This window comes from Culex pipiens, chromosome 2 (genome assembly GCF_016801865.2).
Source record: "Culex pipiens pallens isolate TS chromosome 2, TS_CPP_V2, whole genome shotgun sequence".
NCBI classification, from domain to species: Eukaryota; Metazoa; Arthropoda; class Insecta; order Diptera; family Culicidae; genus Culex; species Culex pipiens.
Genome location: NC_068938.1, coordinates 122249515 through 122272938, shown reverse-complemented (window position 1 = coordinate 122272938; position 23424 = coordinate 122249515). Strand labels below are relative to the sequence as shown.

Here is a 23424-nt window from a genome sequence, read left to right as displayed (position 1 = left end):
GATTCTTTCGTGACGGGACAACGTTTGTACGCATTTGTTTTCAGTTTTTTGCTGATAACTTTAAAATCTGTGGGAAAAGGTACCAATATTTATACAAATTTGGAAAGTACATTAAATTTCCTATAAGATTCACTCCAGCAAACATTAACACTGGAACGCCCAACGCATGCCCAACTTACACGGACGCCCAAGCCTCCCAAAAAAGTTGGAACGGTAACTTCAACTCGCTGGTTCTCGGACATTACTCAACCAATTGGGACGATTCTTGTTTCCAGTGATTTGACGACTGCCTCCGCGGAATTTTTGGCGATTTTTTTTTTTACACGCGAAAAAAAAAGTTGGAACGATGTTTTTGATCGCAAAAATTACAGATTTGATCAAATTAATTTCTGCAAAGTTCCAGAATCATCTAGACATCCTAACAAATCACTGGAAAGAAGAATCATCTTTATTGGTTGAGTTATGCCCGAAAATCATTGAGTTAAAGTTACCGTTCCAACTTTTTTGGAGCCTTGGGCGTTGGAATGTTAAAAAACACAAAGTTTGAGTCAAGTGAGATACATATGTAGCGTGACGGGACAACATCGTACAATTGGATCATTTTGATTTTTATACACAAAAGTGAAGAACTCTGCTCTCCTATTAAGTTTTTGGAAAAACCCTTTTCTACAGTTGCTTCTAAAATGAAAAACGAAGATTTTGCTTCCTAGATCACCCAATTTCGTCAAATTTTGTTGATTTGACAGGTACTTCTTTTCGTGACGGGACAACGCAGACATTTTGCGAAAGAGGGTTTTGCTCGCGTTGTCCCGTCACGAAATGAAGCAATTGTGAAAATCTCTACTGACTAGTTAACTTTAACTAATTTGGGGTCGCTGAGCTCGAATATGACTCCTAGAATACTCCAAAGTATTCAGGGAATGTGCAATCCAAAATGGCGGCCGATATGGCGGTGCTATAATATTCGATGTTTTATAAAGAAATGTATTGTGGATTTAGCTCGTAGCTGGATTTTCTGGCATCTTCTCACGGTCATTGGAAACGGTCGTGGATAGACCTAGGGGTTCCCAGTTGGAGTGAAAAAATTCAATTTATAGAAAAATTATGGATTAAAATTTTGCTTTTTCATCACTTTTCCGACATCAGGAATAATTGTTTGAACATGCTCGCAATTTTTTTATTTGGTCGGAAAAATATTATTTTTCTTGAAAAAACTTTCATTTTTAATCACATGATCACCCCTAATTCTGGCTCGATGCCGCCATCATGCGACCGCGTGCTCCGTTTGTTTGTCAACAAAGCTGCAGCTGGATGGTGAGACGAAGTGAGGGGGGGAAGAGATTTTGACATTTTTATGCCCGCATCTGGCCCGCCGCCTATTTCGTCGGTCACTGAGTTGCCGGTCGTTTCCAGTGACCGAGTCAAGCTAGGAACTAATCGTACAATAACCGGCAATGAACAAATCAAATTTAACAAAGGGTTGCTGAACTCGAATATGAGCTCTAGAATATTCCAAAATACTCAGGGAATGTGCAATCCAAGATGGCGGCCAATATGGCGAAGCTGAAAATTTTTATTTTTTTTTCAGATGTGTAACAGGCAATCAACGGGTCAAATTCAACTAATTTGGGGTCGCTGAACTTGAATATGTGCCATATACCTAATACTACAAAGTACTACACACAAAAAAATATTACTGTAATGGCAAAAGTAACTTGCTCTTGAAATAAAAGGTGGTCAAAATTTGCTACATTAAAAGTTATTTTCTTGTTTTGAAAATGAAAACTTTTACTGCTACAGTTTTTGAAAATCTCATTGCTAACTGATTTAAAAGTTTTAACTTTTAATTCGACTGTATAATTTCTTTCATTTTGTCGTTCTCGTGTAACCGTGTACGACTAAGTCCAAAATGTAAACAAACGTTTAGTGATTGGTGGTCCACGACGACAATCAAAACCGCATCGGCCGCAGCCAGGACTTGGACGCGGAAACCTTCGAAGTAGGATGGTGCGGGTGCGGAACAAGGTTGGAGGATTAAGAGAATGTTGGTTTTCAAAAGGATAAGGCCATGGCTTCCTGCAGGACCTGCAGCCGTTTCACGACCGAAATGGGTAAGAAGGAAGCTTGGGTGTTTGGTGGCGTTTGTGATTGATTTTGTTTGTTTTGTAGGATGCCGTTTATGCGGTTGGATCGGAGGTCGGGATGTGGATTTGCACCGGTTGTATTCGGTGGTGGTGGCCCGGGGTGGGTAGACGAGAGGAGAAGAATCCAACGGAAGAGGAAAACGACGAGAAGCGGCATAATTGGTCAGCGCAGATGTTGCACTCGGTGCCGGCGGTTTACGACCATCAGCAGCATTATGTGCCGGAAGTGATGATGGGTCAGTGTGGGATGTCCTGAGGGTCCGCAGTCCATTTCTCGTTGCGGGACATATTTGACGAGTATTACCTAAACATCCAGAAGAAAAGTTTGCACCAGTTCTGGAAGGACCGTCTGTACGAAAGCCGCAGGTCCTGGAGCTGTCGTACTCGGATTACTTGGAGCGAGATCCGACGAACCTGATCAAGAACATCTACCTGGAATACCGAAGAAGTCGCCGGTGAGTATTGAGAATGTGTTCAGTGTCTAGCCAATTTCATTTACTTTCAAACTCTTTCAGCAACTCCCGCCCGCAAACGCTCATCTCGCGACGGCGCAGCTTCGGCCGGATGAATTTAGACGGCGAATTTGCAAAAGCCGGAAAACATCGACTCTCCTTCCCGAATCAACAACCAATGGCCAACTCCTCCAAGCCTGTCCAGATGATGGCCGGTAACGAGACCACCCTGTTCTCTACATCGCTGTCGTGCTCCAAAATGAACGCCGCGATGCCCAAGTAACCAAACAGCACTAAAACAGGAAATTATTCAGCACTACAAGCGCATTTAGTGCAACGCATAACAGCTAAACAGTTTTCAAAATTGCACCAAATGCGCTTTTACAACCGATTTGCAGCTGTTTTTGGACTTTATATTTCTGTTTTACAGCTGGGCCCCTACTGTTGGCGATCCAACCCTGCACAATTGTCATTAATGTCAAAAAAATGAGAGGAGCAAAAATATTTTCTCTCTCTTCCTTTCTCCTCCACCTGTCTGTTCTATTTTGGTTTGTTTGTTACCACTTTACCGACGCTCAGCTGACCGGAGGGGAATCAATTTATTTGATTGATTTTGCGTTGTTGGGGATTTGATGCCAGATGATGGAAGTGTTCGTCGATGTTTACTGGTGGTTCCTGTGCCCGTATCGTCACGCCTGTTTGGGAAATGTTTTGTTGACGAGATTGAACAGCTTCAGATACTGTTACATTTTCTGAAAACCTCTTTCAAATTGTCTCCCTAGAAAGCCTGGAGTCAATTAATCTTTTAATTTCGGAGTAAAACGTGCGTAACTCTTAGTTTGACTTAAGTACTTTTATTGATCTTATTTAATCATTTGTTCATCGAAATTTCCTATACCTGAACCTTCAGCCGGAGCACCGCAAGCCCATCAAGACTGCATTCCAACGTTCAATTCCGGTCAAGTCTGCAGCAGCTGCAGCCTTGAAATTGAAAATTCACCAATTGCTAATGGTCCGGAACGGCTGCTGTTTTCCACGTTGGAGGGCAAATACATTGTTTGATGCATCCTGAAATATATTTGTTTATTAATAGATGATTCTTAAGTAATAATCTTGTGCTATACTCACGAAAGTTAGAAGAAAAACAGGCTCCAGCAGTAATTTACCCGAATCCAAATTTCCATCACCATGATTATTTTGGTTTTGTTGATCTAGGAGTGAGCGAGAGTTTTTTACCGTTTTGTTTTTCTTTCTCAGTCGCACTCTTTCACTCTCGGTCAACACGACAGACGTGTTGCCAGTTTTTTGACAATTTACAACAGTGTTGCTAGTGGCAGCTGGTAATCAGCTCTAAAACGGCTGTTATCGATGCAGTTATTTTAGAGCTGATTTGCTTTAATCTTTGCCGTTTTACAGCTGATTAGCTGGTGAATGCTATTTTGCATCTGATTTATGATTTCTAGTAATGCTGGATGGTTACTTGGGTGTGGCTGCCCAACGAAACGTCCATCCCTCTCAGCCTGTTTGGATTCGGACGTGACCGGTGGCGTACCGTAAGAATCAGTACAGCTTGGACGCGGAAGTTGGCCAACCATAAGCAGATGCGTTAAATACAAAAAAATCGAAAACATACTGTTTTTATATCAAAATAGTGAAATAAAATCCATCACTTTCAGCAATGTAATGTTAAATGTAATTTATTCTTGCCATAAAAAGTTTTTTCTTATATGAAAAGTAAAAAACTTTTACCGATACAACGATTTTGTTCCAGAAATGCATGGTAGTATCAACAACTTTCCAACTTTTAAATTAAAAAGTTTGAGCTTTCTACGAATATTCACCAACGCGAACTTTTAATCCAACGAACGATCTTTTTAAATTTACAGTATTTTTTCTTTGTGTGTAAGGTAATGTGCAATCCAACATGGCGGCCAATATGGCGAAGCTAGAAAATTTGATTTTTTTCAGGGTTGTAACAGCGGGTCAAATTTAACTAATTTAGGGTCGCTGAACTCGAATATGAGCCATATAATACTCCAAAGTACTCAGGGAGTGGGCAATCCAAGATGGCGGCCAACATGGCGAAGCTAGAAAATTGAATTGCATTCCCTAAGTACTTATTTATTTATTTGTCACCGTATTTGGCATTATGCCGCACAGACTGTTCTAAGGGCTTTAGAATATTCTAAGGATTATATTCGAGTTCAGCATCCCCAAATTAATTAAATTTGACCTGTTGACTGCCTGTTACATTTCTGTATATAAATTTCAAATATTCTAGGTTCGCCATCTTGGTCGCCATATTGGATTGCACATACCCTGGGTACTTTGGAGTATTAAATGGCTCATATTCGAGTTCAGCGACCCCAAATTAGTTAAATTTGACTAGTTGATTGAACTTAAAAATCCATTTATGGTGGTTTTTTCCATTCTGCCGCCATATTAGACGCCATCTTGAATATCTCGCTTCCCTTTGAGACTCAGGAAAATCAACAGGCAAATTTGGATTCTGGAGGGTCGATTTAGTCTAGATCGATCAAAAACTGGCCTGTTACACGATTTGCTTCTAGACACGAGAAATGAGCACCTTTTTTTGAATTCGGGCCTTGACCAAAAAATTGTCGTGACGGGACAACGCAAACTTGCGTCAGTCGTAACTCTGGTTCTTTTTGACCAATTTTCGATTTCTAATAAGCATTTTAAAGGGTTTTTTAAGTACGAAGAGAATCCAAAATATGATGAAAATCCGATTTCACGAACTATTGCAAATTAAACAATTGTCATTTTTCGTGACGGGACAACGCTTCTATATACCCCCTTTTTAAATGTCCTGTATAATTTTATACCTACAGAATCTGCTTTTGTCAATAAGAGGGCTTATAAAAGAGTCATTTTACTATAAAATTCCGTTTAGATTGATTAAATATCTGCATTCCTTCCATTAATTTGAGCTATTATTTAAAAAGTTGGGAAAATTAAAAATTTCCAGTGTTTATACATTTTACAACTTCTGCTCACAGATATGTTTGGAAAAGGAACTTTGGTGTGGAAATATGTTTTTTGTGTTGTTCAAATAGTTGGAAAACAGGGAAAATTATCAGAACCATCGAAAGTTCAACTTGAAAAAATGACTGATTGGTAAACAAGTGCTAAGAATCGTTCATTTTCAATTCTCGATTGGTTTTGACAGTAACATTTTATCTTACAAGTTCCATATCATTGCCAAAAAACGGATTGTAAGCAGATTTAAAAAAAAAAAATCTTGTTCAACTGAAATTGCCTTGAAATTGGAAGATATGTTTGATTTTCGTTGCAGTAACTCTTAACTTCTAATTCAGAAAGTAATTTTTTACAATTCCGTCGTGAAACTACTTACTTTTCCTGTCATTCTTGAACGACGAAATAGCCTACTTTTCTGTACCAAAAATAACAGAATCGAATAGCAACACTTTTCAAAATAAATGCTAAAAAGTTCTACTTTTCAGCACTGAAATGGGTGCTGAAAAGTTGAACTTTTCAGCACTTGTTTCGAAAAGTAACACTTTTCAAAAAAAAATTTATTTAAACGATTTATTGACAAAATACGTGAAAATTTGACTTAAAATTTCACTCAATGGGTGTTTTTCGGAATTGCAAAAAAATACTACTACTATTTCGCGCTCTTTCTCAGTGTAAAATTTAGGATTTTGTTTTTCAAATGGTCTTACCAATCATATCAACTTCGAGTAGGTACCTACTAATTTGCTTTTTTCTTTAAAATAAAGTGAATTTTCATTTTTGAAAAAAAAACTAAACGTCAAGCCATGGTTTCAAAATGTCAGTGAAAGAGAGGGTTTTAGAATGCATTATACACCAGTGCAATTCGCGATTAACTGCTAATTTAACACTTATCAGAGATCTCAGATATTTTGATGAAAATGTTGTCCGGATCTATTGTCCGGCCAACCGTTGGTGGTAATCGGAAGACCTCTCCAACCCCCCTAATGTAGATCTAACAACCCTATCAAAAGAAAAATATAACTTTATCAATGTGAGGAAGGCTGCTACCACCTTTTAAGGTGGATTAAGTAAGGTTTTGTTTTGTAAAATCGCGATAATTCGTCATGGTTTTAAGAAAACCTTTTATGTTTATTTATAAGAATTTTTGTAATTGTCTGCTCTACATCTTTGTAGAACATTCTTAAAAAGTAACCCTGCAATGTTATAAAAAACACGAATTTTTAAAACGAAAAATTTAGTTCTAAATGAAAAAAATAGGTACCATTCTGGGTTAATGTAGATTCGATAAGTACAATAAATTTCCCTTAAAATGACATGTTCCAATTTTTTTTACAGTTGAGTAATGGAAAATGGCAGAGTTTTCAAAACATTTTAAGTGTTTTTTTAAATGAAAAATACGGTTTTTTTTTTTAGAAATTCCGAGAACGCCATTAATTCGATCGTCCTATTTTACATAAAAGTCCCTTTGACACCAAATTTCCATCTCAGCACCATTTCAGGCTGCAAATTATAGAAAAACATGTCTTTTTACGCATGTTCAAAAATGGAAGGGGTCATACCGCCCTTCCGTCACGAGATATCGAAAAATGGACCTCGGATTCGTGATCGAGACAAAAATTACCCCTAGAACAAGGTTTCTCGCAAATCGAAGAGGGGTCGGGGCAACTTTACCCGATTTCGTGTGAGTTGGTAGAGAATTACGAGAAAATCGATTTCTAAAGTTTGATGGTGAATATTTTCAGCACTATGAATGACGGGTCGAAATTTTATGAAGCAATTGAAGCACTTATCTGGTTTATTGGACCTTTTAAAAAAAAAAACTTCAGAAATGTACTACGTGTCACAAGTATGCACAGAATTCCCATAAAAACTAACATAAGCCTAAATCAATAGGTTAACCGACTTAATCAAAAACAAAAGGTAGTACAGTCCAGACTCGATTATTCGAGAAAACCCATTCGGCCCTGTCTAAATATTTTTGAAAAATTCAAAGTGCAGGTGATTCTGGTGACCCAAAATGTTATGCTTCCCCTCGAGTTGAGCCTGTGCAGTCATTTTTGTCATTGTTTGTAGGTCAGTGTAATTCAAAACTTCGGATAATCTTATCACGGGAAAAAAAAATCGTCGTCTTATTTTTGATTGTCGAGCTTAAGTACGACTCATAAACTACACTGTAGGGGAGAGTGAGTGTACTACGAGAACTTAAAAATATTAAATTTGAGTGAAATGTTGTCTAATTATTAATACCACTAAAAAAGTCTTCGGAATTTGTGGGAATTCAATACATATGAGAGATAACAGCAGACTGTGCACATGTGCACCAAATGAAACCAATCACATTTAAATATGTAATATAAATAAATATATTTATTCAATCCAGATCACATTCGCCAAACACTTTGTACTTCTTGACCGACCGTTCCGCTGGCCGCGTGTTGAGGTGCTTTCCAAACACGGTAAGTTGGATGTCGTTCCAATGAACTAAAAAGACGGAATCGTTCTTGGGGATGGCTGGAATTTCAAAGTACAATGTCAATTTCAACGAAACCGTTGGATTATTATGCTGAGTTTTTAACTTACTGCGTATTTTATCATCTTTGGACACAATTTTAAAGGTGCCCTTCGTGTCCAGAATAACAATTCCTTTGGCTCCAACGAGGCTTGGGTTTTTCGATCGAACCACCGAGATTTTGGCGCCATGAAAATCAACTTTTAAGATATCTGATCTGAAAAAGACAAACTTGATTATACACACTGTATTACAGCATTTTTAAAAAGGTTCTACACAAAATGCACGTATTGTGCATCGTTAACGTCAGGCAGCGTGTCCTTGCCGAGGTACCGGGCAATGTAACCCCGCCACAGCCGATTCAAAGGAATGCACGCACTGTACTTAACCGCATCTTCCGGAATCGCGTAAATGCCCAGTTTTGCAATCTCCCGCCGGGTCAACTTTTTCTTACTGCCCTGCTTTTGTTTGTCACTCTTTTTTGGTTTGGACCGTTTAAGCGCCGTAAGGACCTCGGTTGTGCGGCCCTTTGTCTCCTTAAATCGTGCGAAATCCTCCGGCTTGATTAGGCCCTCCATCAGGACCGCTGATTCTACGTTGAATATAATTAATTATTTGCTGAGGTTGGAAATAATGTAATTTAATCTAATTACCTGGTTCAGTGTTTGTATCCATAGTTAAGCTTAAATATTTTACATTTAAACACAGCGACTAAGCATGGGATTCAGATCAAAACAACCCAAAAAAAAACAAATAAATGTCAAATGATATTTATTCCAAGGCGCCACCTATGTTTGAGTAGCAAAACTAAATTAGGTCCCTATGTTCGAGTAGTGCAATTTCATGTCGCCATCTGGTGTTGATATCCCAAAACCATTAATTCTGAAAGAAGGCCATCTGGCGTGGAAAACGCTGAGATGATCTGTACATTTGCACAGTGGGACGCAATGCAAAAAAATGTGGTCAAAAAAAATTACAGTGTAGCACGTCAATTTTTATTTAAATTGCGGTAGCCGACTCTACGATAAACACTTCATGGGCAATCCACAACCACTTAGCTTAAAACATCTAAGTAAAGAAAAATAGGTTACCTACTCAGGAATGTATACGTAACTTACTACAATCAACTTAAAAAATTTGCTGGGCTGATATACGTTGCTATGCGGTTATTTGTTTACATTGGATAGTGATGGCCTATCTACAATCACTTAGCTTAGAAAATTTCACTTAGCTTAGGAATTTGAATCAATGGAAATGAAGCCGAGCTTCTACAATGGAAAAGTAATCAAATTAGAAACTGACGTATGGTTTTAAAAATTTCAAAATCTACGGTAAGTTGACGTTTCAATATCAAAGGTAAACAAACAACTGCATAGCAACGTGTATCAGCCCAGCAAAATTTCTAAGTTGATTGTGGATGACGGCCGTAAGTTGCGTACTTTCCTAAGTAACTACTTTACTTAGATGTTCTAAGCTAAGTGATTGTAGATAGCCCATGAAACGTCAACTTACCGTAGATTTAGAAATTTCCCAATCCACCCACTGAGAATTTTGACTTTCAGGCTCGATCTCGAGCCAGATCGACTCGAAGCTCGAGCTCCTAAGTGGGCATACGACACGTTTCTAATTTGATTACTTTTTCGTTGTAAAAGATTAGATTCATTTACATTGATTCAAATTCCTAAGTACAAATTTCTAAGCCAAGTGGTTGTAGATAGCCCAAGTTAATATCCCAAGATACTACCAATAAAAATGAATCTCGTAATATTTTAAATAAAAAATCCCTTTAAAACTTTTTTCACGAGGTATATATATATTTTTATTTACAATTAACGCTAAAATAACACAAGTTCTCAAGCATTAATTTTAACACCAACTGACCGTGGTCTTCCTCTCGGTCTTTTTTGTCCATTATTAATGGGTACCTTTTCCACAACACCAGCGCTTACCCGTTTCTTTCTTGCACTTGTATAATCTTTTCGTTCTGCCTGAACTCGCATACGCTTGGATCTACGCTTCTTCATCATGGCTGTCGTCTCATGTGTCACCAAGTTGAAATTTTTAAGGAATTCGATCTGTTTCAATTTATGATCCGAAGTCGTGGGCAGATGGTCCGACAAAAGTTCCGGAGATGTTTCCGGTGAAGATACCGTTATCACAAGTGGTGTTTGCTGGATTGGGTTATCTTGATTATCGTTACTCTTCCGTCGCCGTTTCGTGGTCCTTGTTGTGGCATTGATTTCCTTAGCATGATGATTTTCTACTTTGGTGACGGATTCGTAGCCATCCTTGAAAACACTAACCTCATGAACCGCTGCTAACTTCTCATTTGCATCATTGTCAAGCCACTCGATGCTACTATTTGAAGAGGACAATACCGTTAAGTCGCATGCTGGAGATACTTCGTCAGTAAAGATTCGGTAATTCTCCATCAATTCCGAAACAGTGCACCGTACGGTCACCCGTTGCGGTGCGATCACTCGACTGCTCGAAAGGTCACTGTGCATGTTCAACAAATATGTCACGTTATCGTCCATCGCACCGGTATCAAATAGTAGATCTTGTTGCATCAGAAATTGAGTAACACTGAACTTCAACTCTTCCATCAGCAAAAACTGTTCCTTCTCGATTGCTCTCATTTCGTTTTCCAAAGTTTCAAGGAACACTACCAATTTAAACGCACCATTGCCTTCGAGAGAATTATTAAGACACGGTGCCAACATCAAGTGGACGTTTAAGAAATCGTGCAATGCTCGGCGACAATACAGCAGGTCGTCTTTCAGCTGACTGGGCAATTGATCCAATAAGGACTGTAGCATGTTGGCTTCCATTTTCACTTTTGATATTTGCACTACAATATGTTGGTTCGATTGGTCCTCACTCGACTTTTCACGTTGAAATCAAGGCTAGTACTGACCTGACTTACCTTCGACTGCACTATATATATGGGGCAGGTAACAATACACATTCGACACGTTCTAAGTAATTATAATACCCTTGTGGGCATGTGCAGGTACGCTTACGATAGCTAGGTACAAAAAATAATTATATTTTGTTAGATCATTTTTTTAAGAAATCATAGATCGAATTTGGTTAAGACACAAAAAACAATATCAACTTTCATTAATTAAGAGTTTGCAAGTACTTAAACAGTCGAGTAAATTGACTGAAGTAAAAAAGTTACGAAATTACCTTCGAAATAGCTGCCATTTTTATATTTTTCAAAAAATGACTTGGGAAAAAAATCATGACATGAAAAAAACAACTGCACTTTTCATTCAGAACTAATAAAAATAAATGTAAACAAATTTTTAGGAATAATATATAATGTAAGTCTATTTAGTGAGTAGTGATGAAAAGCACTCATAAAAATTTGCTAAAATACATTGCATTACTTTACGGTTTGACACCAACTGTTGTCAAACGAACGGGATAACTTTTTAGTTGACACCCTATTTACACAGAGCTCACACCTACTACCAAACGTTTGGTTTGATAGCAAGGGTGAGTCCGGTGTAAAAAGTGACACCCTTTTAGTTTGACTTTAACCAACTTTTATGCCAAACGAAAAAGTGATCAACCATTTTGGGTTGAGTGTAGTTTGGTCAGAAGTGTCAAAATAAAACAATCAATTGTTATGCTTTTGTTTGACTTTTTTGTTTGATTCGGTCAACTAAACAAATGCATCCCGCTTACTCCGATGGACGTTAACATAAGGTGTGAGAGGGATACACTCAATGTTTAAATTTCCTTTTTGAAAAGTTTCTATAAGCTATTGTGTTTCATATGTTTATAGGACGTATTCAAAAAAAAAGTAGTGTTTATAAAAAAAAAAGTCTAGAAACGATGTTTTATAGTAGTCGGATGACTGTAGTTTTTTGTACAGATGTTGTGTTTTTGTCACCCGCCATTAGGTGCACTGCACTTTAAGCGTTGGTTTCACTACTGAAGTGAAGATGTCGCTAAAAAAAAAATGCTGGTTCAGATTGCCATCTAATGGACAATTTTGGATGTTATTTTTTTTTTTTTTCATAAAATTATTTTTATTAGGTCCTTTTCGGTACTGGGACCTGGTTAGGACCGAGTCGGCTTTTGTAATTACATTTGACTTAATAATTACAGAGGATCTTGTGTGTAAATGTTAGTGGGAGGGGAGCCGATTACCCGCGGAATTTTGGATGTTAAGTGAAGTGGTAGAAACTGCAGACTTTCCGATACACTGAGGTAAACATAATGTAATTAAATCTAATTACCTAGTTTAATGGAGATTTTACATTTAAACGCAAGATTTTACATTTAAACACAACGACTAAGCATGGGATTCACATCAAAACAACCCAAAATAAATGCCAATGCCAATTTATTCCAAGGCGCCACCTATGTTCGAGTAGAAACCCTAAATTATGTCCCTATGTTCGAGTAGTGCAATTTCATGTCGCCATCTGGTGTTGATATCCCAAAACCATTAATTTTGAAAGAAGGCCATCTGGCGTGGAAAACACTGAGATGATCTGTACTTATTTGCACAGTGGGACGCAATGCAAACAAATGTGGTCAAAAAAATTACAGTGTAGCACGTCAATTTTTATTTAAATTGCGGTAGCCGACTCTACGTGAAATACTTCATTGGCAATCCACAACCACTTAGCTTAGAACATCTAAGTAAAGAAAAATAGACAAGTTACCTACTTAGAAATGTACGTAACTTACTACAATCAACTTAGAAAATTTGCTGGGCTGATATACGTTGCTATGCGGTTGTTTGTTTACTTTTGATAGTGAAACGTTAACTTACCGTAGATTTAGAAATTTCCCAATCCACCCACTGAGAATTTTGACTTTCAGGCTCGATCTCGAGTCAGATCGACTCGAAGCTCGAACTCCTCAGTGCACAGTGGTCCAGATTGAAAATTAAGTGGAAAATGGATTTTCAGAACAATGGTTAAGTTTTGGAGCTTTGGTGTCTTCTCTCTTCTTCTCTCGGTCTTTTTTGTTCATTATTAATGGGTACCTTTTCAACAGCACCAGTGCTTGCCCCCTTCTTTCTTGCATTTGCGTAATCTTTCCGTTCTTCCTTAACATTTTGGGTTGAGTGTAGTTTGGTCGGAAGTGTCAAATTAAAACAATCAAATTTCATGCTTTTGTTTGACTTTTTTGTATGATTCGGTCAACTAAACAAATGTATCCCGCTTACTCCGATGGACATTGACAAAAGGTGTGAGAGGGATACACTCAATGTTTAAATTTCCTTTTTGAAAAGTTTTTATAAGCTATTGTGTTTCATATGTTTATAGGACGTATTAAAAAAAAGTAGAGTTTATAGGACCAAATAAAAAAAAGTCTAGAACGATATTTAAAATTTGACATTTTAATTGCTGGTGTTTTATAGTAGTCGGATGACTGTAGTTTTTTGTACAGATGTTGTGTTTCTGTCACCCGACACCAGGTGCACTGCACATTAACCCAGTCAAATCAATCCGAATTCTGAAACGGAATCTAATTAGAATCGTATACAAATTCCGTTTCAAACGCAACAATCGGTTCCGTGTTCGAACCGGTTGTTGCGTTTGAAACGGAATTTGTATACGATTCTAATTAGATTCCGTTTCAGAATTCGGATTGATTTGACTGGGAAGCGTTGGTTTCGCTACTGAAGTGAAGATGTCGCTAAAAAAAAATGCTGGTTCAGATTGCCATCTATTGGACAATTTTGGATGTTATGTGAAGTGGTAGAAACTGCAGACTGGCCGATACACGCACACGGACACACTATTTGTTTGGTACAAAATTTAACCATCTTTTTTTTTATCAAAATTCAATCCTTTTCAACTTCAAGCAAAGTTTTGACAACAAAACTTTGGCCAACGGGTTTCAAACCCGAAAGTATCAAATCATCGGGGGTTTAGTGTATCGATAAATGTCAAATGTTTGCGATGCTGCAGATTTTTGGGGTAAAAATGTTACCCGACAACCAAGGCTGTATATCATAGGTACTCGCGATCTCGCTTTGCATTAGTGTGAGTGCATGGCTCCGTGCCACTAAAACCAAAACAATAACAAACGAACAATGGACCGTGCCAGGAAAACCAAAACATAAACAATGTCAGTGTCAGTGGAGTGAGAGAGTCAGAGATAACGATTTTGACAACCGCACTACTACACACTCAATCGCGAGTACCTTAGGTAGAAAGCCATGCCCGACAACACTGTTCTGATTTGACAGTTAGCGCAGCTGTCACATTCTCGAAGTGTCCACCAGTCGCAGTCGAAGGTGCGCTTTTCTCACGGTTCAAAACATCCCGAAAAACTTCGCAAAATGAAGGCCCTGAACAACCTGGTGCTCAGACGGACCTCCACCTACTTCGCCGGAATCGCCCTGAGCGTGTTCTTCTTCGAGCGCGGCTTCGATCTGGCCACCGACACCTTCTTCCGGTCGTACAACAAGGGCGTAAGTTTTAGCTTCAAGCAACCCTTGCAAAGATTATATAATTTGACGTAACTCGTCTGTGTTTTTTGCAATATTCCAGAAACTTTGGGACGACATCAAGGACAAGTACGAGCAGTAAAAGGCGGTGTTGACCTTGCCTATGTTTATTACCGAAGATGGCTAAAATAAATCTAGAGAAAACCTAACACAAAATGCTGTTTTTTTTTTCATTCCGTCACTTCCCACGGCTTTTCCGGACGTTCCATGTCCCAGGGTCGCGCTGGCTTGAGTCGTTCCGGTTCTTCCAGTTTGATGCCGCAGCTGGTTAGGGTTTCCAGGAATTTGTCCACCTTTCCGTTGGGTTTTGGCTGCAGGTCGCAGCGCATTTCCGTCAGTCCGGCCTCCATGCAGCGGGTGGCAAAAATCTGAAAAGGATAGCTTTGGTTATTCCGTTCAAAGGTGATTCAAACGAGTCCCACTTTGGCCAGATTGACGTAGGCGGCCGTGTCGTTTCCCTTGAACAAATGCTGCTTGATAGCCCACTCGGAAGTGCTGCTTTCGACGACGGTTCCGTTCTGGAAGTGGTTCAGCTTGGCGGACACGTATTTGTTGCTAGCTGTCAGTTCCAATCTGGAAAATTGATATAAATTTTAGAACAGATTGAAGGCTTCTTCTCCGAGTCATCGGAACCCGTCACGTACTTATGCCAGTAGCTGCGGCCCGGTTTCTCCAGATGATATCCGTCGGTTTTGTACGCCACCCGCAGCCGCTCCAGGTTGCGGGGATTCCGATTTACCAGGTGCTTCACACCTTCGGCACATTTATTCAACTCCTGGATCTTGTGGAAAACCTTCCTAGAACTGGCCATCTTCAGGGAGAAGCGGAAATCGGTTTCTGTTATTTGAATTCTGCCGCCGCGGACCACACGGTGCTGCTGGTGTTGTGAGTTAACTTTTATTGATTACTGCAATTACAACGATTACATGACAGTTCAATTCCCTGTTTCAAAAAGCGATGGAATGTAGAGCGGACATCGCTCAAATACCAAACCACTTTCAGTTGGGAACACTGCTTTTCACGACACCTTGAACCTTGTTCCACCTTGCACTGATGTGTCATCGTTGGTTTGATTTGCATCAGCCGCAACATCAACAAAAAAATTGCACACGTTGGTCGTCGGCTTCTGTGTCGAGGATTTTTGGAAAAAGTCTTCCTGGATTTTCACTGCAGAGTAAGATTATTCTCACGGGAACAATGTCTCTCGAGATTCAGATGGAGTTCAGGCGGTTAGGAAATGTGGTAAGTTTACTGGCATTAGCTGTTTGTTTGATATTTCACTAAGCTAATTTTTATTAACCTCATTTTATTCACAATAAAGTGTTAACATTTGAATAAGGTCAAACATTTGGCTGTAATTTACGGTTAAAAAATTTAAATTATGCAATTAAAAAAAAATAAAGAAATAATAAAATTTAAATGTAAAAATAGAAATTTAATCCACTCATTCTTGAAAATTTAAGGGGTTTCTCGTAACTTCTGATTAACAAAAATAATTTAAATGATATCGAAAAACTTTTAACGTAGGGTTGTTCTTAAATAGTTTACCAACATTCTCCTAAAATATGGTGGAACTGGCATTTGCAATGTGTTGTCTTGATTGGTTAAAATCGGCTGGAGATACAGGTCGTCAAATTTGGGGTCCCAGTGACCAGACCACAGCGACCAAATCCGGTTTTCCATGTCGAAAAAAAAAAAACATTTTGCATAGGGGAAATATACCCATTTTAATCACTCTAAGCCGTTCGACCAATTCTCATCACTTTTGCCGTTTTCCGCTATCAAATCAACATTTTCATCTGTATCAACAATGGAAAGTTGCTTGCTCACTTTAATTTGAGCTATTTATTACATTGGAACGGTCAAAAACAGTTCATGAAAGCTGTAATTCATGAGAAAAGTGCCGATAGGCCGATAATAGAAATAGGCTTAAAAAGGGTATAGTCCTTAATTAGTTTCTTCCATGTATACAATTCGACGGCTGTTCATACAAAATGGGCATGACTCGGGTTAGTTTTCAAAAGGTCCTAAGCACCAATTATTAAAAAAGTCGTTTTTTGTTCTGGTCGTTCTTTTTTTTAAATTTAATTCTCTTTATTACTGAAATCAATAGAAAATTGATTTGTTTCAGATAGAAGTATTTTTTTAAATGATTTAAAATCCATTTGCGGTCATACAAAGGGTCAATGTACTCAGAAAATTAATCTCTATCGTTGTAAACAATAATATCAAAAAAATATGCTTAATTTTATGACCCAATTCATCTAACACGTATTTTTTATGATCAACTATTTTTTCAGTTTAGGATGCTGAAAATATGGTACCGGAGATAAAAATTTCTTTAAAAAAAGGTTTTTTTTAGTTCGAAGTTACTGTCAAACTGAATTAGCAATCAAAGATTAATTTACACATTTTTTCATAATTTGCATTTGCACCGTTTAAATTTGGTTTAAAACTAGGTTTAAAATAATTTTTTACTCAAATAAAAAATAGGGATCTGTGTACCTATTTTTTGCTGAAAAATCTAATCATTATCTACAACTTTGCCGAAGACACTAAATCGACCAGAAAATCCCTTCTCAAGATACATGTTTTCGAATACCCATTTTGTATGACCAGCACTCAAAATTGTATGGAGACTTGTATTGAAAAACTAATGTTGCAAAATGGCTTCTTTTGACATGGGGAATGCATGGAAGTTTCATTCATATAATTAGCGATTTGCGAAAACGTACAGAATTACTCAAATATCTTTAAAATTTTCAAAATCTTTTCTATGCTGCTGTAAATATTTTCATATTGTCTTGTATGGGAGAAACCAAGTTGGTTTATTTGGACAAAAGGAATCGATGGACAAAGTTTCATTCTAATAGTGTATAACATAGAAAATTAAAAAGTGTGAAAAGATAGAGAACGGCTATTATCATCATATCTTTTTCCGTTTTCAAGGAACGCGAAATCCGTCAACTCCAGGACGCCATCAACGATGCCCGGAACAACGTCGGCCTCGAAGAGGGCAACCCGGAACTGGAGAAGCTGCAGGTAGAAAACATGAAGCTAAAGCACCGCTTGTCCATCCTGAACCGGGTGAGTCCATTGTCCTCCTGCTTGTATAAGTTGACGAAACTAACTGATTTCTTTGCTAATTCTAGGCCATCGCTGCGGAATCAGGTAGTTCCAAGCCCTCCGCCAACTCCTCCATCCTGGACCACCTGAACGACATCTTCACGCAAGCCATCGCGACGGCCTTCCCCCAGGTCTGCGCGGACGTTCCGACCGTCATTACGGTGTCGGGCGTGCCCAAGTTTGGCGACTATCAGTGCAACAACGCGATGCAGATCGTGCAAAAGCTGAAGGCGCTGGACGTGAAGACAAACCCGCGGGATGTCGCTGTTAAGATCATGGAAGCGGTGCCGCGATCGCCGATGATCAGCAAGGTCGAGGTGGCGGGAGCTGGGTTTGTGAACGTGTTTCTGGACAAGACGTTTGGAGCGGAGGCGATCATGTCGATCCTGAAGGACGGAGTGAAGCCGCCGGTGTTTGCGCGGAAACGGGTCATCGTGGACTTTTCCTCGCCGAACATTGCCAAGGAGATGCACGTGGGGCATTTGCGATCGACGATCATCGGCGATTCGATTTGTCGCTTTTTGGAGTTTTTGGGCCACGACGTGCTACGGTTGAACCACGTGGGCGATTGGGGAACTCAGTTCGGGATGTTGATTGCGCACTTGCAGGACCGGTTCCCGGATTATCTGAAGGTTTCTCCGCCGATCGGCGACTTGCAGGCATTCTACAAGGAGAGCAAGACCCGATTCGATAGCGACGAAGAGTTCAAGAAGCGGGCGTACGCTTGCGTGGTAAAATTACAGGGTGGTGACTCCGATTCGTTGAAGGGCTGGAAGCTGATCTGCGACGTGTCGAGGAAAGAGTTCCAGAAGGTGTACGACCGGTTGGACGTCAAGTTGATCGAGCGAGGAGAGTCATTCTACCAGAAGCGCATGGAAAGCATCGTGAAAGACCTGGCCAAACAGCAGTTCCTGGAGGAGGATGATGGTCGCAAGATCATGTGGGGCGAAAATAAGGACGGAATTCCGCTGACGATCATCAAATCGGACGGTGGCTTCACGTACGACACGTCGGACATGGCCGCGATCAAGCAACGCTTGCACGAGGAAAAGGGCGAATGGTTGGTGTACGTTACGGACGCTGGCCAGGCCACGCACTTTTACACGATCTTCTCGTGCGCTCGTCGTGCGAAGATCCTAGATCCGGCCGTGCATCGCGTTGACCACGTTGGATTCGGAGTGGTGCTCGGTGAGGACGGAAAGAAATTCAAAACCCGATCCGGCGATACGGTCAAGTTGACGGAGCTGTTGGATGAGGGATTGAAGCGGTCGTTGGACAAGCTGCTGGAGAAGGAACGCGACAAGGTGTTGACCCCGGAGGAGCTGAAGGCCGCCCAGGAGTCGGTCGCGTACGGTTGTATCAAGTATGCGGACTTGTCGCACAACCGGAACAACGAGTACATTTTCTCGTTTGATAAGGTGGGTACAATTTTATGCATCTGAGGTTTAGAGCAAAAAATCAAAATTAATTTTAATTTTCCGGATGAACTTAAGAAGTAGTATCTCCTTGGTCTTCAGCTGTTTTTCCAATCTCTCAGCACTTTCCGTTCGGAAACTCCAAGGGCTCGCATCGTCTAGGTCTTGTGAGCTTAGAGGACGACTGGTGTACATTTCCATCAGCTTCATTTGGTTCCTTACTGCGATGTCAATGTAATCGGCAAAATCAAGCAGCTGGTAGAACTTATGAACAAGTGCCACTCATCACTTTTTCTGATACTCGCCGGGTCTCCAGATCAGGCATTGGGAACTGCGGGCGCTTCAAAGTTGAAGCATGTTGCTTCCACCTATCCAACTCCTCGTTTTAACACACGTCGGCTCGCGGAACCTTTGGTAGACCGGTTCACCTTCTCGTAAAATGTCCGCGTTTCGTAAGCTCGGAACAGTTGCTCCATTTTTGCGCAATCTAGGTCTTGTTGGCGCTTGTTGAGCTTGAAGACCGCGCACCTGCCTATTCTGAGTTTTCTTGGTGCAAACCTGCCTAAAGCGGTATACGCACTTCGGAAGGAACCGGTCAAGAAAAAAATCAAATAGGCAGCAGCGGCAGCGAAAGCAAGCCAGAGAGGGTGAAGAAAAGCCCCAAGAAATCGCTCCCTCTCCGTTGTTCTGCTGTTCGTAAAGCTGTTTCTTGACCCCTTTCCTTCCGATCTGCGTACTAGCCTTAAACGCGATCGCTTATGTCAAAATCATCACACCACGTGGGTTAGAAAGTAAACAAAGCCAAGTAAGGCCATAGAGCTTTATGACGTTTCGCGTACACACACTAGCGCACCATTTGATTTTGCTGGTCGGACAAAATTTAACCTCAATCTTTTTTGTGTTACGTACACGCAATACACATCTGTTTTCAATGTTCTATCAATTTGAATCATTATTCATACCATCAGATTGGGTAGTCAGATCCTCATAATTCAGGGCACTTATCTGCCGTTCTACGCATTATTGTCCCATGTCATTTTTGGTCGATTCTGACTTTTTGTAATTTTTAGGTTTAGTTTGACGTTTACTTTTTGAAAAACACATAAAATCTAGTACTTTTTTCGAAAACCCATTGAAAACAACAACAAGTCTGTTTGTCCCATCGTTGTACTTCTACGCATAATTGTCCCGCCAAGTATTTTCTTACACGGAATCATTAGTTTTACTAAGCAATATGTCTTGTTTACCTGTTGTATAGCAAGAGAATCACAAAATTTATTTAATAAGGGTGATAAACTGCTAACTGGGGCGATTAGGGACACATAGGGCGAATAGGAACCCACGGGACAATTTTTTTTTTGATTTTTGATTGACAATTATGCGTAGAAACGCAGAAATCGGTCGAAAAAATTCAATCGCGTTTTTCTCAGTTGCACTTTTTGAACATGGGACAATTATGCGTAGAACGGCAGTTATGTGCTTATAACTTTTGATAGGGTTGTCAGATATTTAATCTTTTAAACTCGTTGAAAAGTTCTTTTAATTACCTATCCAACGACAGGTCGCATGATAGATCCGGAAAACATTTTCATCAAAATATCTGAGATCCGGCCTCTAAAAAGTGCATAAATAACACTTAAGTGCGTATAACTTTTGATAGGGGTCAGATCTTCAATCTTCTGAACTTGTTGGAAATCGGCGTTGATTATATTCAACAAACATTTTGATTTTGAATCAAACCTCCTACAGGCTGATTCTACACAATATTTTTTTGCGTGTACGTGAAGGTGCAACATGGAATTAAACTATCTGTGAAGTTGCTGTGAAGTTTTCCATGGCACTTCGAAAAGTTTAACTCCATGTTGGACGCACAAACTTTTAATATCTCGATAACCTGTAAGGCTAGGAAGGCAAAAAACCGCCCAACTCCAAGCGAAACTTACTTGAGGACACCGTGGAGATTTTTGCTTGTTCTGTGAACTTGAATAATCATGACGAAATTCAGTTAGCCATCCGCTAAAATCACCGTCTCAATCAAGAACGCACCGGTACGGAGTGTATTATAAAAAAAAGTTTCATTTTTTTCCCCCAGATGCTTGAGGACAAGGGCAACACGGCCGTCTACCTGCTGTACGCGTACACCCGCATCCGGTCGATCGCCCGAAACTGCGGCGGCGACTTTGCCAACGACATCGACAAGGTTATCGCGAGCACGCAACTCTCGCTCGACCACGAGAAGGAATGGAAGCTGGCCAAGGTTCTGCTCAAGTTTACCGACGTGATGAAGCTGATTTCGAAGAACCTTTGCCTGCACCATCTGTGCGAGTTTGTGTACGACGTCAGCACGACCTTTACGGAGTTCTACGACAGCTGCTACTGCATCGAGAAGAACAAGCAGGGCGAAATTGTGAAGATCAACGCCGGTCGAGTGTTGCTGTGCGAAGCCACGTCCAGGGTTCTTGGCAAGTGCTTCGACATTTTGGGATTGAAGCCGCTGCACAAGATTTAAACGGAGGAATTTGGATTGAAATAAAGTCTTTGTTGTTTCTTTTTGTTTGCGCTGGAAATTCTTTCCTGTATTCAGACAACATAAAACTATTTAAATTAAACGAAAGAACGCACATTTCCAGAGACTCTCTCCTCCGTCTCCTCCTCCTCCACAATCATCCGCTTACACTACGCGCTTCACCTCGAAGAATCGCTTCAGGTAGTACACCTGGCCGACAGTCATGACCACGAGCACGAGGGCCTCAAAAACGGACCACATCACGACGCGGGAGTTGGTGTTTTCGTTGATGGATCGGTGAATTCGGTCACGAACCTAAAAAAAAAAAGAATTATTTTCTCATAAATCAAAAAGCTGGTCCAAACTCTGCAAACGATTCCAATCTTACGTGCATGTAATCCTGCTCGTGCTTGATACTGGTCAACGTTCCGGACAGCTCCTTGATCATATCCTCCAGCTTGGTGTGGCCAGCCTCGCCCTCGTTAACCGCTCCGATCGTTCCCTTTGGCGCTTCGCCGATTTCCATCGAGAACATGACCACCTAAAACGAAAACCAACATGAGCAAACTCACAGAACCTGTGTCTCCCCCATTCCATCAACCCACCTTCGGCGTCAGCGTGGACATTTTGTTGCTGAAGCAGTAGTGATAGATTCCGGTTTCGTACGCCGAGAACGTGTACTTGCCGGAAGACTCCTTCTCGCCCTGGTAGATCACCTTCTGGTCCGGGCCGGTGATTCGCACCTCAATGTCCAGGAATCCACCCTCGACGGTTTCAAACATCAGTCCTGTGGCGAAGAATCGAAATGTTACAAATTATTAAATTTTATGCAAACGTCAGCGACTTTTTCCTCCGCGCAGTAAACAACTCACCGAGTTTGGTTCCGGATTCGGCCCGGTCGAAGAAGCACTCCTCCGAGTGGGCGTCCACCGTGATGAAGTAGGCATAGCTGGCGGCGGGTAAGCAGGTCAGTAGCAGCAGGCAGGTTCCGAGCAGGGCGAGCACTTTCATTTTGAAATCGTTTTATTTAAAAATAAGTTTTTACTAATTTCTGCTGCTGCAGTTCCGATTTGACAACGCCACGTAATTTTGACTTTTCGTGTTTCTGTCTGACAGAAGTGTCAAGGTTGTGCGATTGAGCAGGTGAGCAGAAAAAGAAATCTGCTTCAATGTTTGTGTTTTTGGGACAGGGTGCCCAGCTCGTGCATCAGCAGCTGCATGGCCGCATAGAGTTATCTACGTGTGCATGTATTGCGTGTACGTACACGAAAAAAGTGAGGTTAAATTTTGTACTCTATCGAGAAATTAAAAGTGAGAGTGTGTGCAACATGGAGTTAAACTTTCTGTGCAGTTGCTGTGAAGGTTCCCATGGCACTTCGAAAAGTTTAACTCCATGTTGCACGCACACACTCTCACTTTTAATTTCTCGATAGAGTTATCTAAGCCCGATCTCACGCACACTTGCACACCATTTGTTTTGCTGGCGGGTACAAAATTTAACCTCAATCTTTTTCGTGTACGTATACGCAATAAGGCTTTCTAGGCCCAGTGAAAAAAATATATTTTAACCCAAAAATGACGAACTTCTCGTCACAGTGTCCTGATGCAAACATTGATCGAGCTCGAGCTGTCACTGCCCTGTGAAGTATGTTTTCTGACATATCGGGCGGCCAGTCAAAAAAACCAGCTAGAAGTCGCCTGACAAAAAACTTTTGCTAGAAAGAGATAGGAAACCTGATGCAAACAAACGTCCAGCTGTAACGTAAACATACTTTGAATGTATTGGTA

General features: G+C 40.3%; 5 protein-coding genes and 1 long non-coding RNA gene across 6 annotated transcripts; 2 read left to right on the top strand and 4 right to left on the bottom strand.

The window, feature by feature from the left end:
- Positions 1-3430: 3430 nt before the first annotated feature.
- LOC128093087 (uncharacterized) lies at positions 3431-4076 on the bottom strand. Its single transcript, XR_008212228.1, has 2 exons — positions 3725-4076; positions 3431-3664 (listed from the first exon to the last, which is right to left on the bottom strand). It is a non-coding gene; the product is annotated as an uncharacterized LOC128093087 (long non-coding RNA).
- A 3859-nt stretch (positions 4077-7935) lies between these two features.
- Positions 7936-8855, bottom strand: LOC120419559 (ribonuclease P protein subunit p29). Its single transcript, XM_052708023.1, has 4 exons — positions 8759-8855; positions 8382-8697; positions 8177-8322; positions 7936-8107 (listed from the first exon to the last, which is right to left on the bottom strand). Exons 1-4 carry the CDS (start codon positions 8778-8780, stop codon positions 7968-7970), a joined length of 624 nt encoding a protein of 207 aa, XP_052563983.1. The 5' UTR covers positions 8781-8855; the 3' UTR covers positions 7936-7967.
- A 5479-nt stretch (positions 8856-14334) lies between these two features.
- LOC120419568 (cytochrome b-c1 complex subunit 9) lies at positions 14335-14745 on the top strand. Its single transcript, XM_039582297.2, has 2 exons — positions 14335-14553; positions 14633-14745. Exons 1-2 carry the CDS (start codon positions 14422-14424, stop codon positions 14669-14671), a joined length of 171 nt encoding a protein of 56 aa, XP_039438231.1. The 5' UTR covers positions 14335-14421; the 3' UTR covers positions 14672-14745.
- LOC120419563 (39S ribosomal protein L18, mitochondrial) lies at positions 14681-15504 on the bottom strand. The gene is made up of 3 exons (XM_039582292.2): positions 15234-15504; positions 15012-15162; positions 14681-14957 (listed from the first exon to the last, which is right to left on the bottom strand). Exons 1-3 carry the CDS (start codon positions 15398-15400, stop codon positions 14760-14762), a joined length of 516 nt encoding a protein of 171 aa, XP_039438226.1. The 5' UTR covers positions 15401-15504; the 3' UTR covers positions 14681-14759.
- A 160-nt stretch (positions 15505-15664) lies between these two features.
- On the top strand, positions 15665-21725 carry LOC120419554 (probable arginine--tRNA ligase, cytoplasmic). The gene is made up of 4 exons (XM_039582268.2): positions 15665-15831; positions 17539-17676; positions 17742-19133; positions 21223-21725. Exons 1-4 carry the CDS (start codon positions 15787-15789, stop codon positions 21637-21639), a joined length of 1992 nt encoding a protein of 663 aa, XP_039438202.1. The 5' UTR covers positions 15665-15786; the 3' UTR covers positions 21640-21725.
- On the bottom strand, positions 21672-22747 carry LOC120419562 (transmembrane emp24 domain-containing protein 2). The gene is made up of 4 exons (XM_039582291.2): positions 22509-22747; positions 22242-22423; positions 22025-22177; positions 21672-21951 (listed from the first exon to the last, which is right to left on the bottom strand). The coding sequence occupies exons 1-4, from the start codon at positions 22645-22647 to the stop codon at positions 21802-21804; spliced, it is 624 nt and encodes a 207-aa protein (XP_039438225.1). The 5' UTR covers positions 22648-22747; the 3' UTR covers positions 21672-21801.
- Positions 22748-23424: the final 677 nt, after the last annotated feature.

Bases quoted from the DNA above. Each gene is read 5' to 3' on its own strand.
- LOC120419559 (XM_052708023.1), bottom strand. From the start codon at position 8,780: ATGGATACAAACACTGAACCAG. The intron at 8,323-8,381 runs GTAGAACCTTTT...TGTCTTTTTCAG, and splicing joins GCACAATACGTGCATTTTGT to ATCAGATATCTTAAAAGTTG. The intron at 8,108-8,176 runs GTAAGTTAAAAA...TTGAAATTCCAG, and splicing joins CAAAGATGATAAAATACGCA to CCATCCCCAAGAACGATTCC.
- LOC120419568 (XM_039582297.2), top strand. From the start codon at position 14,422: ATGAAGGCCCTGAACAACCTGGTGCTCAGACGGACCTCCACCTACTTC. The intron at 14,554-14,632 runs GTAAGTTTTAGC...GCAATATTCCAG, and splicing joins TCCGGTCGTACAACAAGGGC to AAACTTTGGGACGACATCAA.
- LOC120419563 (XM_039582292.2), bottom strand. From the start codon at position 15,400: ATGGCCAGTTCTAGGAAGGTTTTCCACAAGATCCAGGAGTTGAATAAA. The intron at 15,163-15,233 runs GTACGTGACGGG...TCAATTTTCCAG, and splicing joins GGCCGCAGCTACTGGCATAA to ATTGGAACTGACAGCTAGCA. The intron at 14,958-15,011 runs GTGGGACTCGTT...TATCCTTTTCAG, and splicing joins CCTACGTCAATCTGGCCAAA to ATTTTTGCCACCCGCTGCAT.
- LOC120419554 (XM_039582268.2), top strand. From the start codon at position 15,787: ATGTCTCTCGAGATTCAGATGGAGTTCAGGCGGTTAGGAAATGTG. The intron at 17,677-17,741 runs GTGAGTCCATTG...TGCTAATTCTAG, and splicing joins GCTTGTCCATCCTGAACCGG to GCCATCGCTGCGGAATCAGG. The intron at 19,134-21,222 runs GTGGGTACAATT...TTTTTCCCCCAG, and splicing joins ACATTTTCTCGTTTGATAAG to ATGCTTGAGGACAAGGGCAA.
- LOC120419562 (XM_039582291.2), bottom strand. From the start codon at position 22,647: ATGAAAGTGCTCGCCCTGCTCGGAACCTGCCTGCTGCTACTGACCTGC. The intron at 22,178-22,241 runs GTGGGTTGATGG...TTTTCGTTTTAG, and splicing joins TGTCCACGCTGACGCCGAAG to GTGGTCATGTTCTCGATGGA. The intron at 21,952-22,024 runs GTAAGATTGGAA...TTTTTTTTTTAG, and splicing joins ACGAGCAGGATTACATGCAC to GTTCGTGACCGAATTCACCG.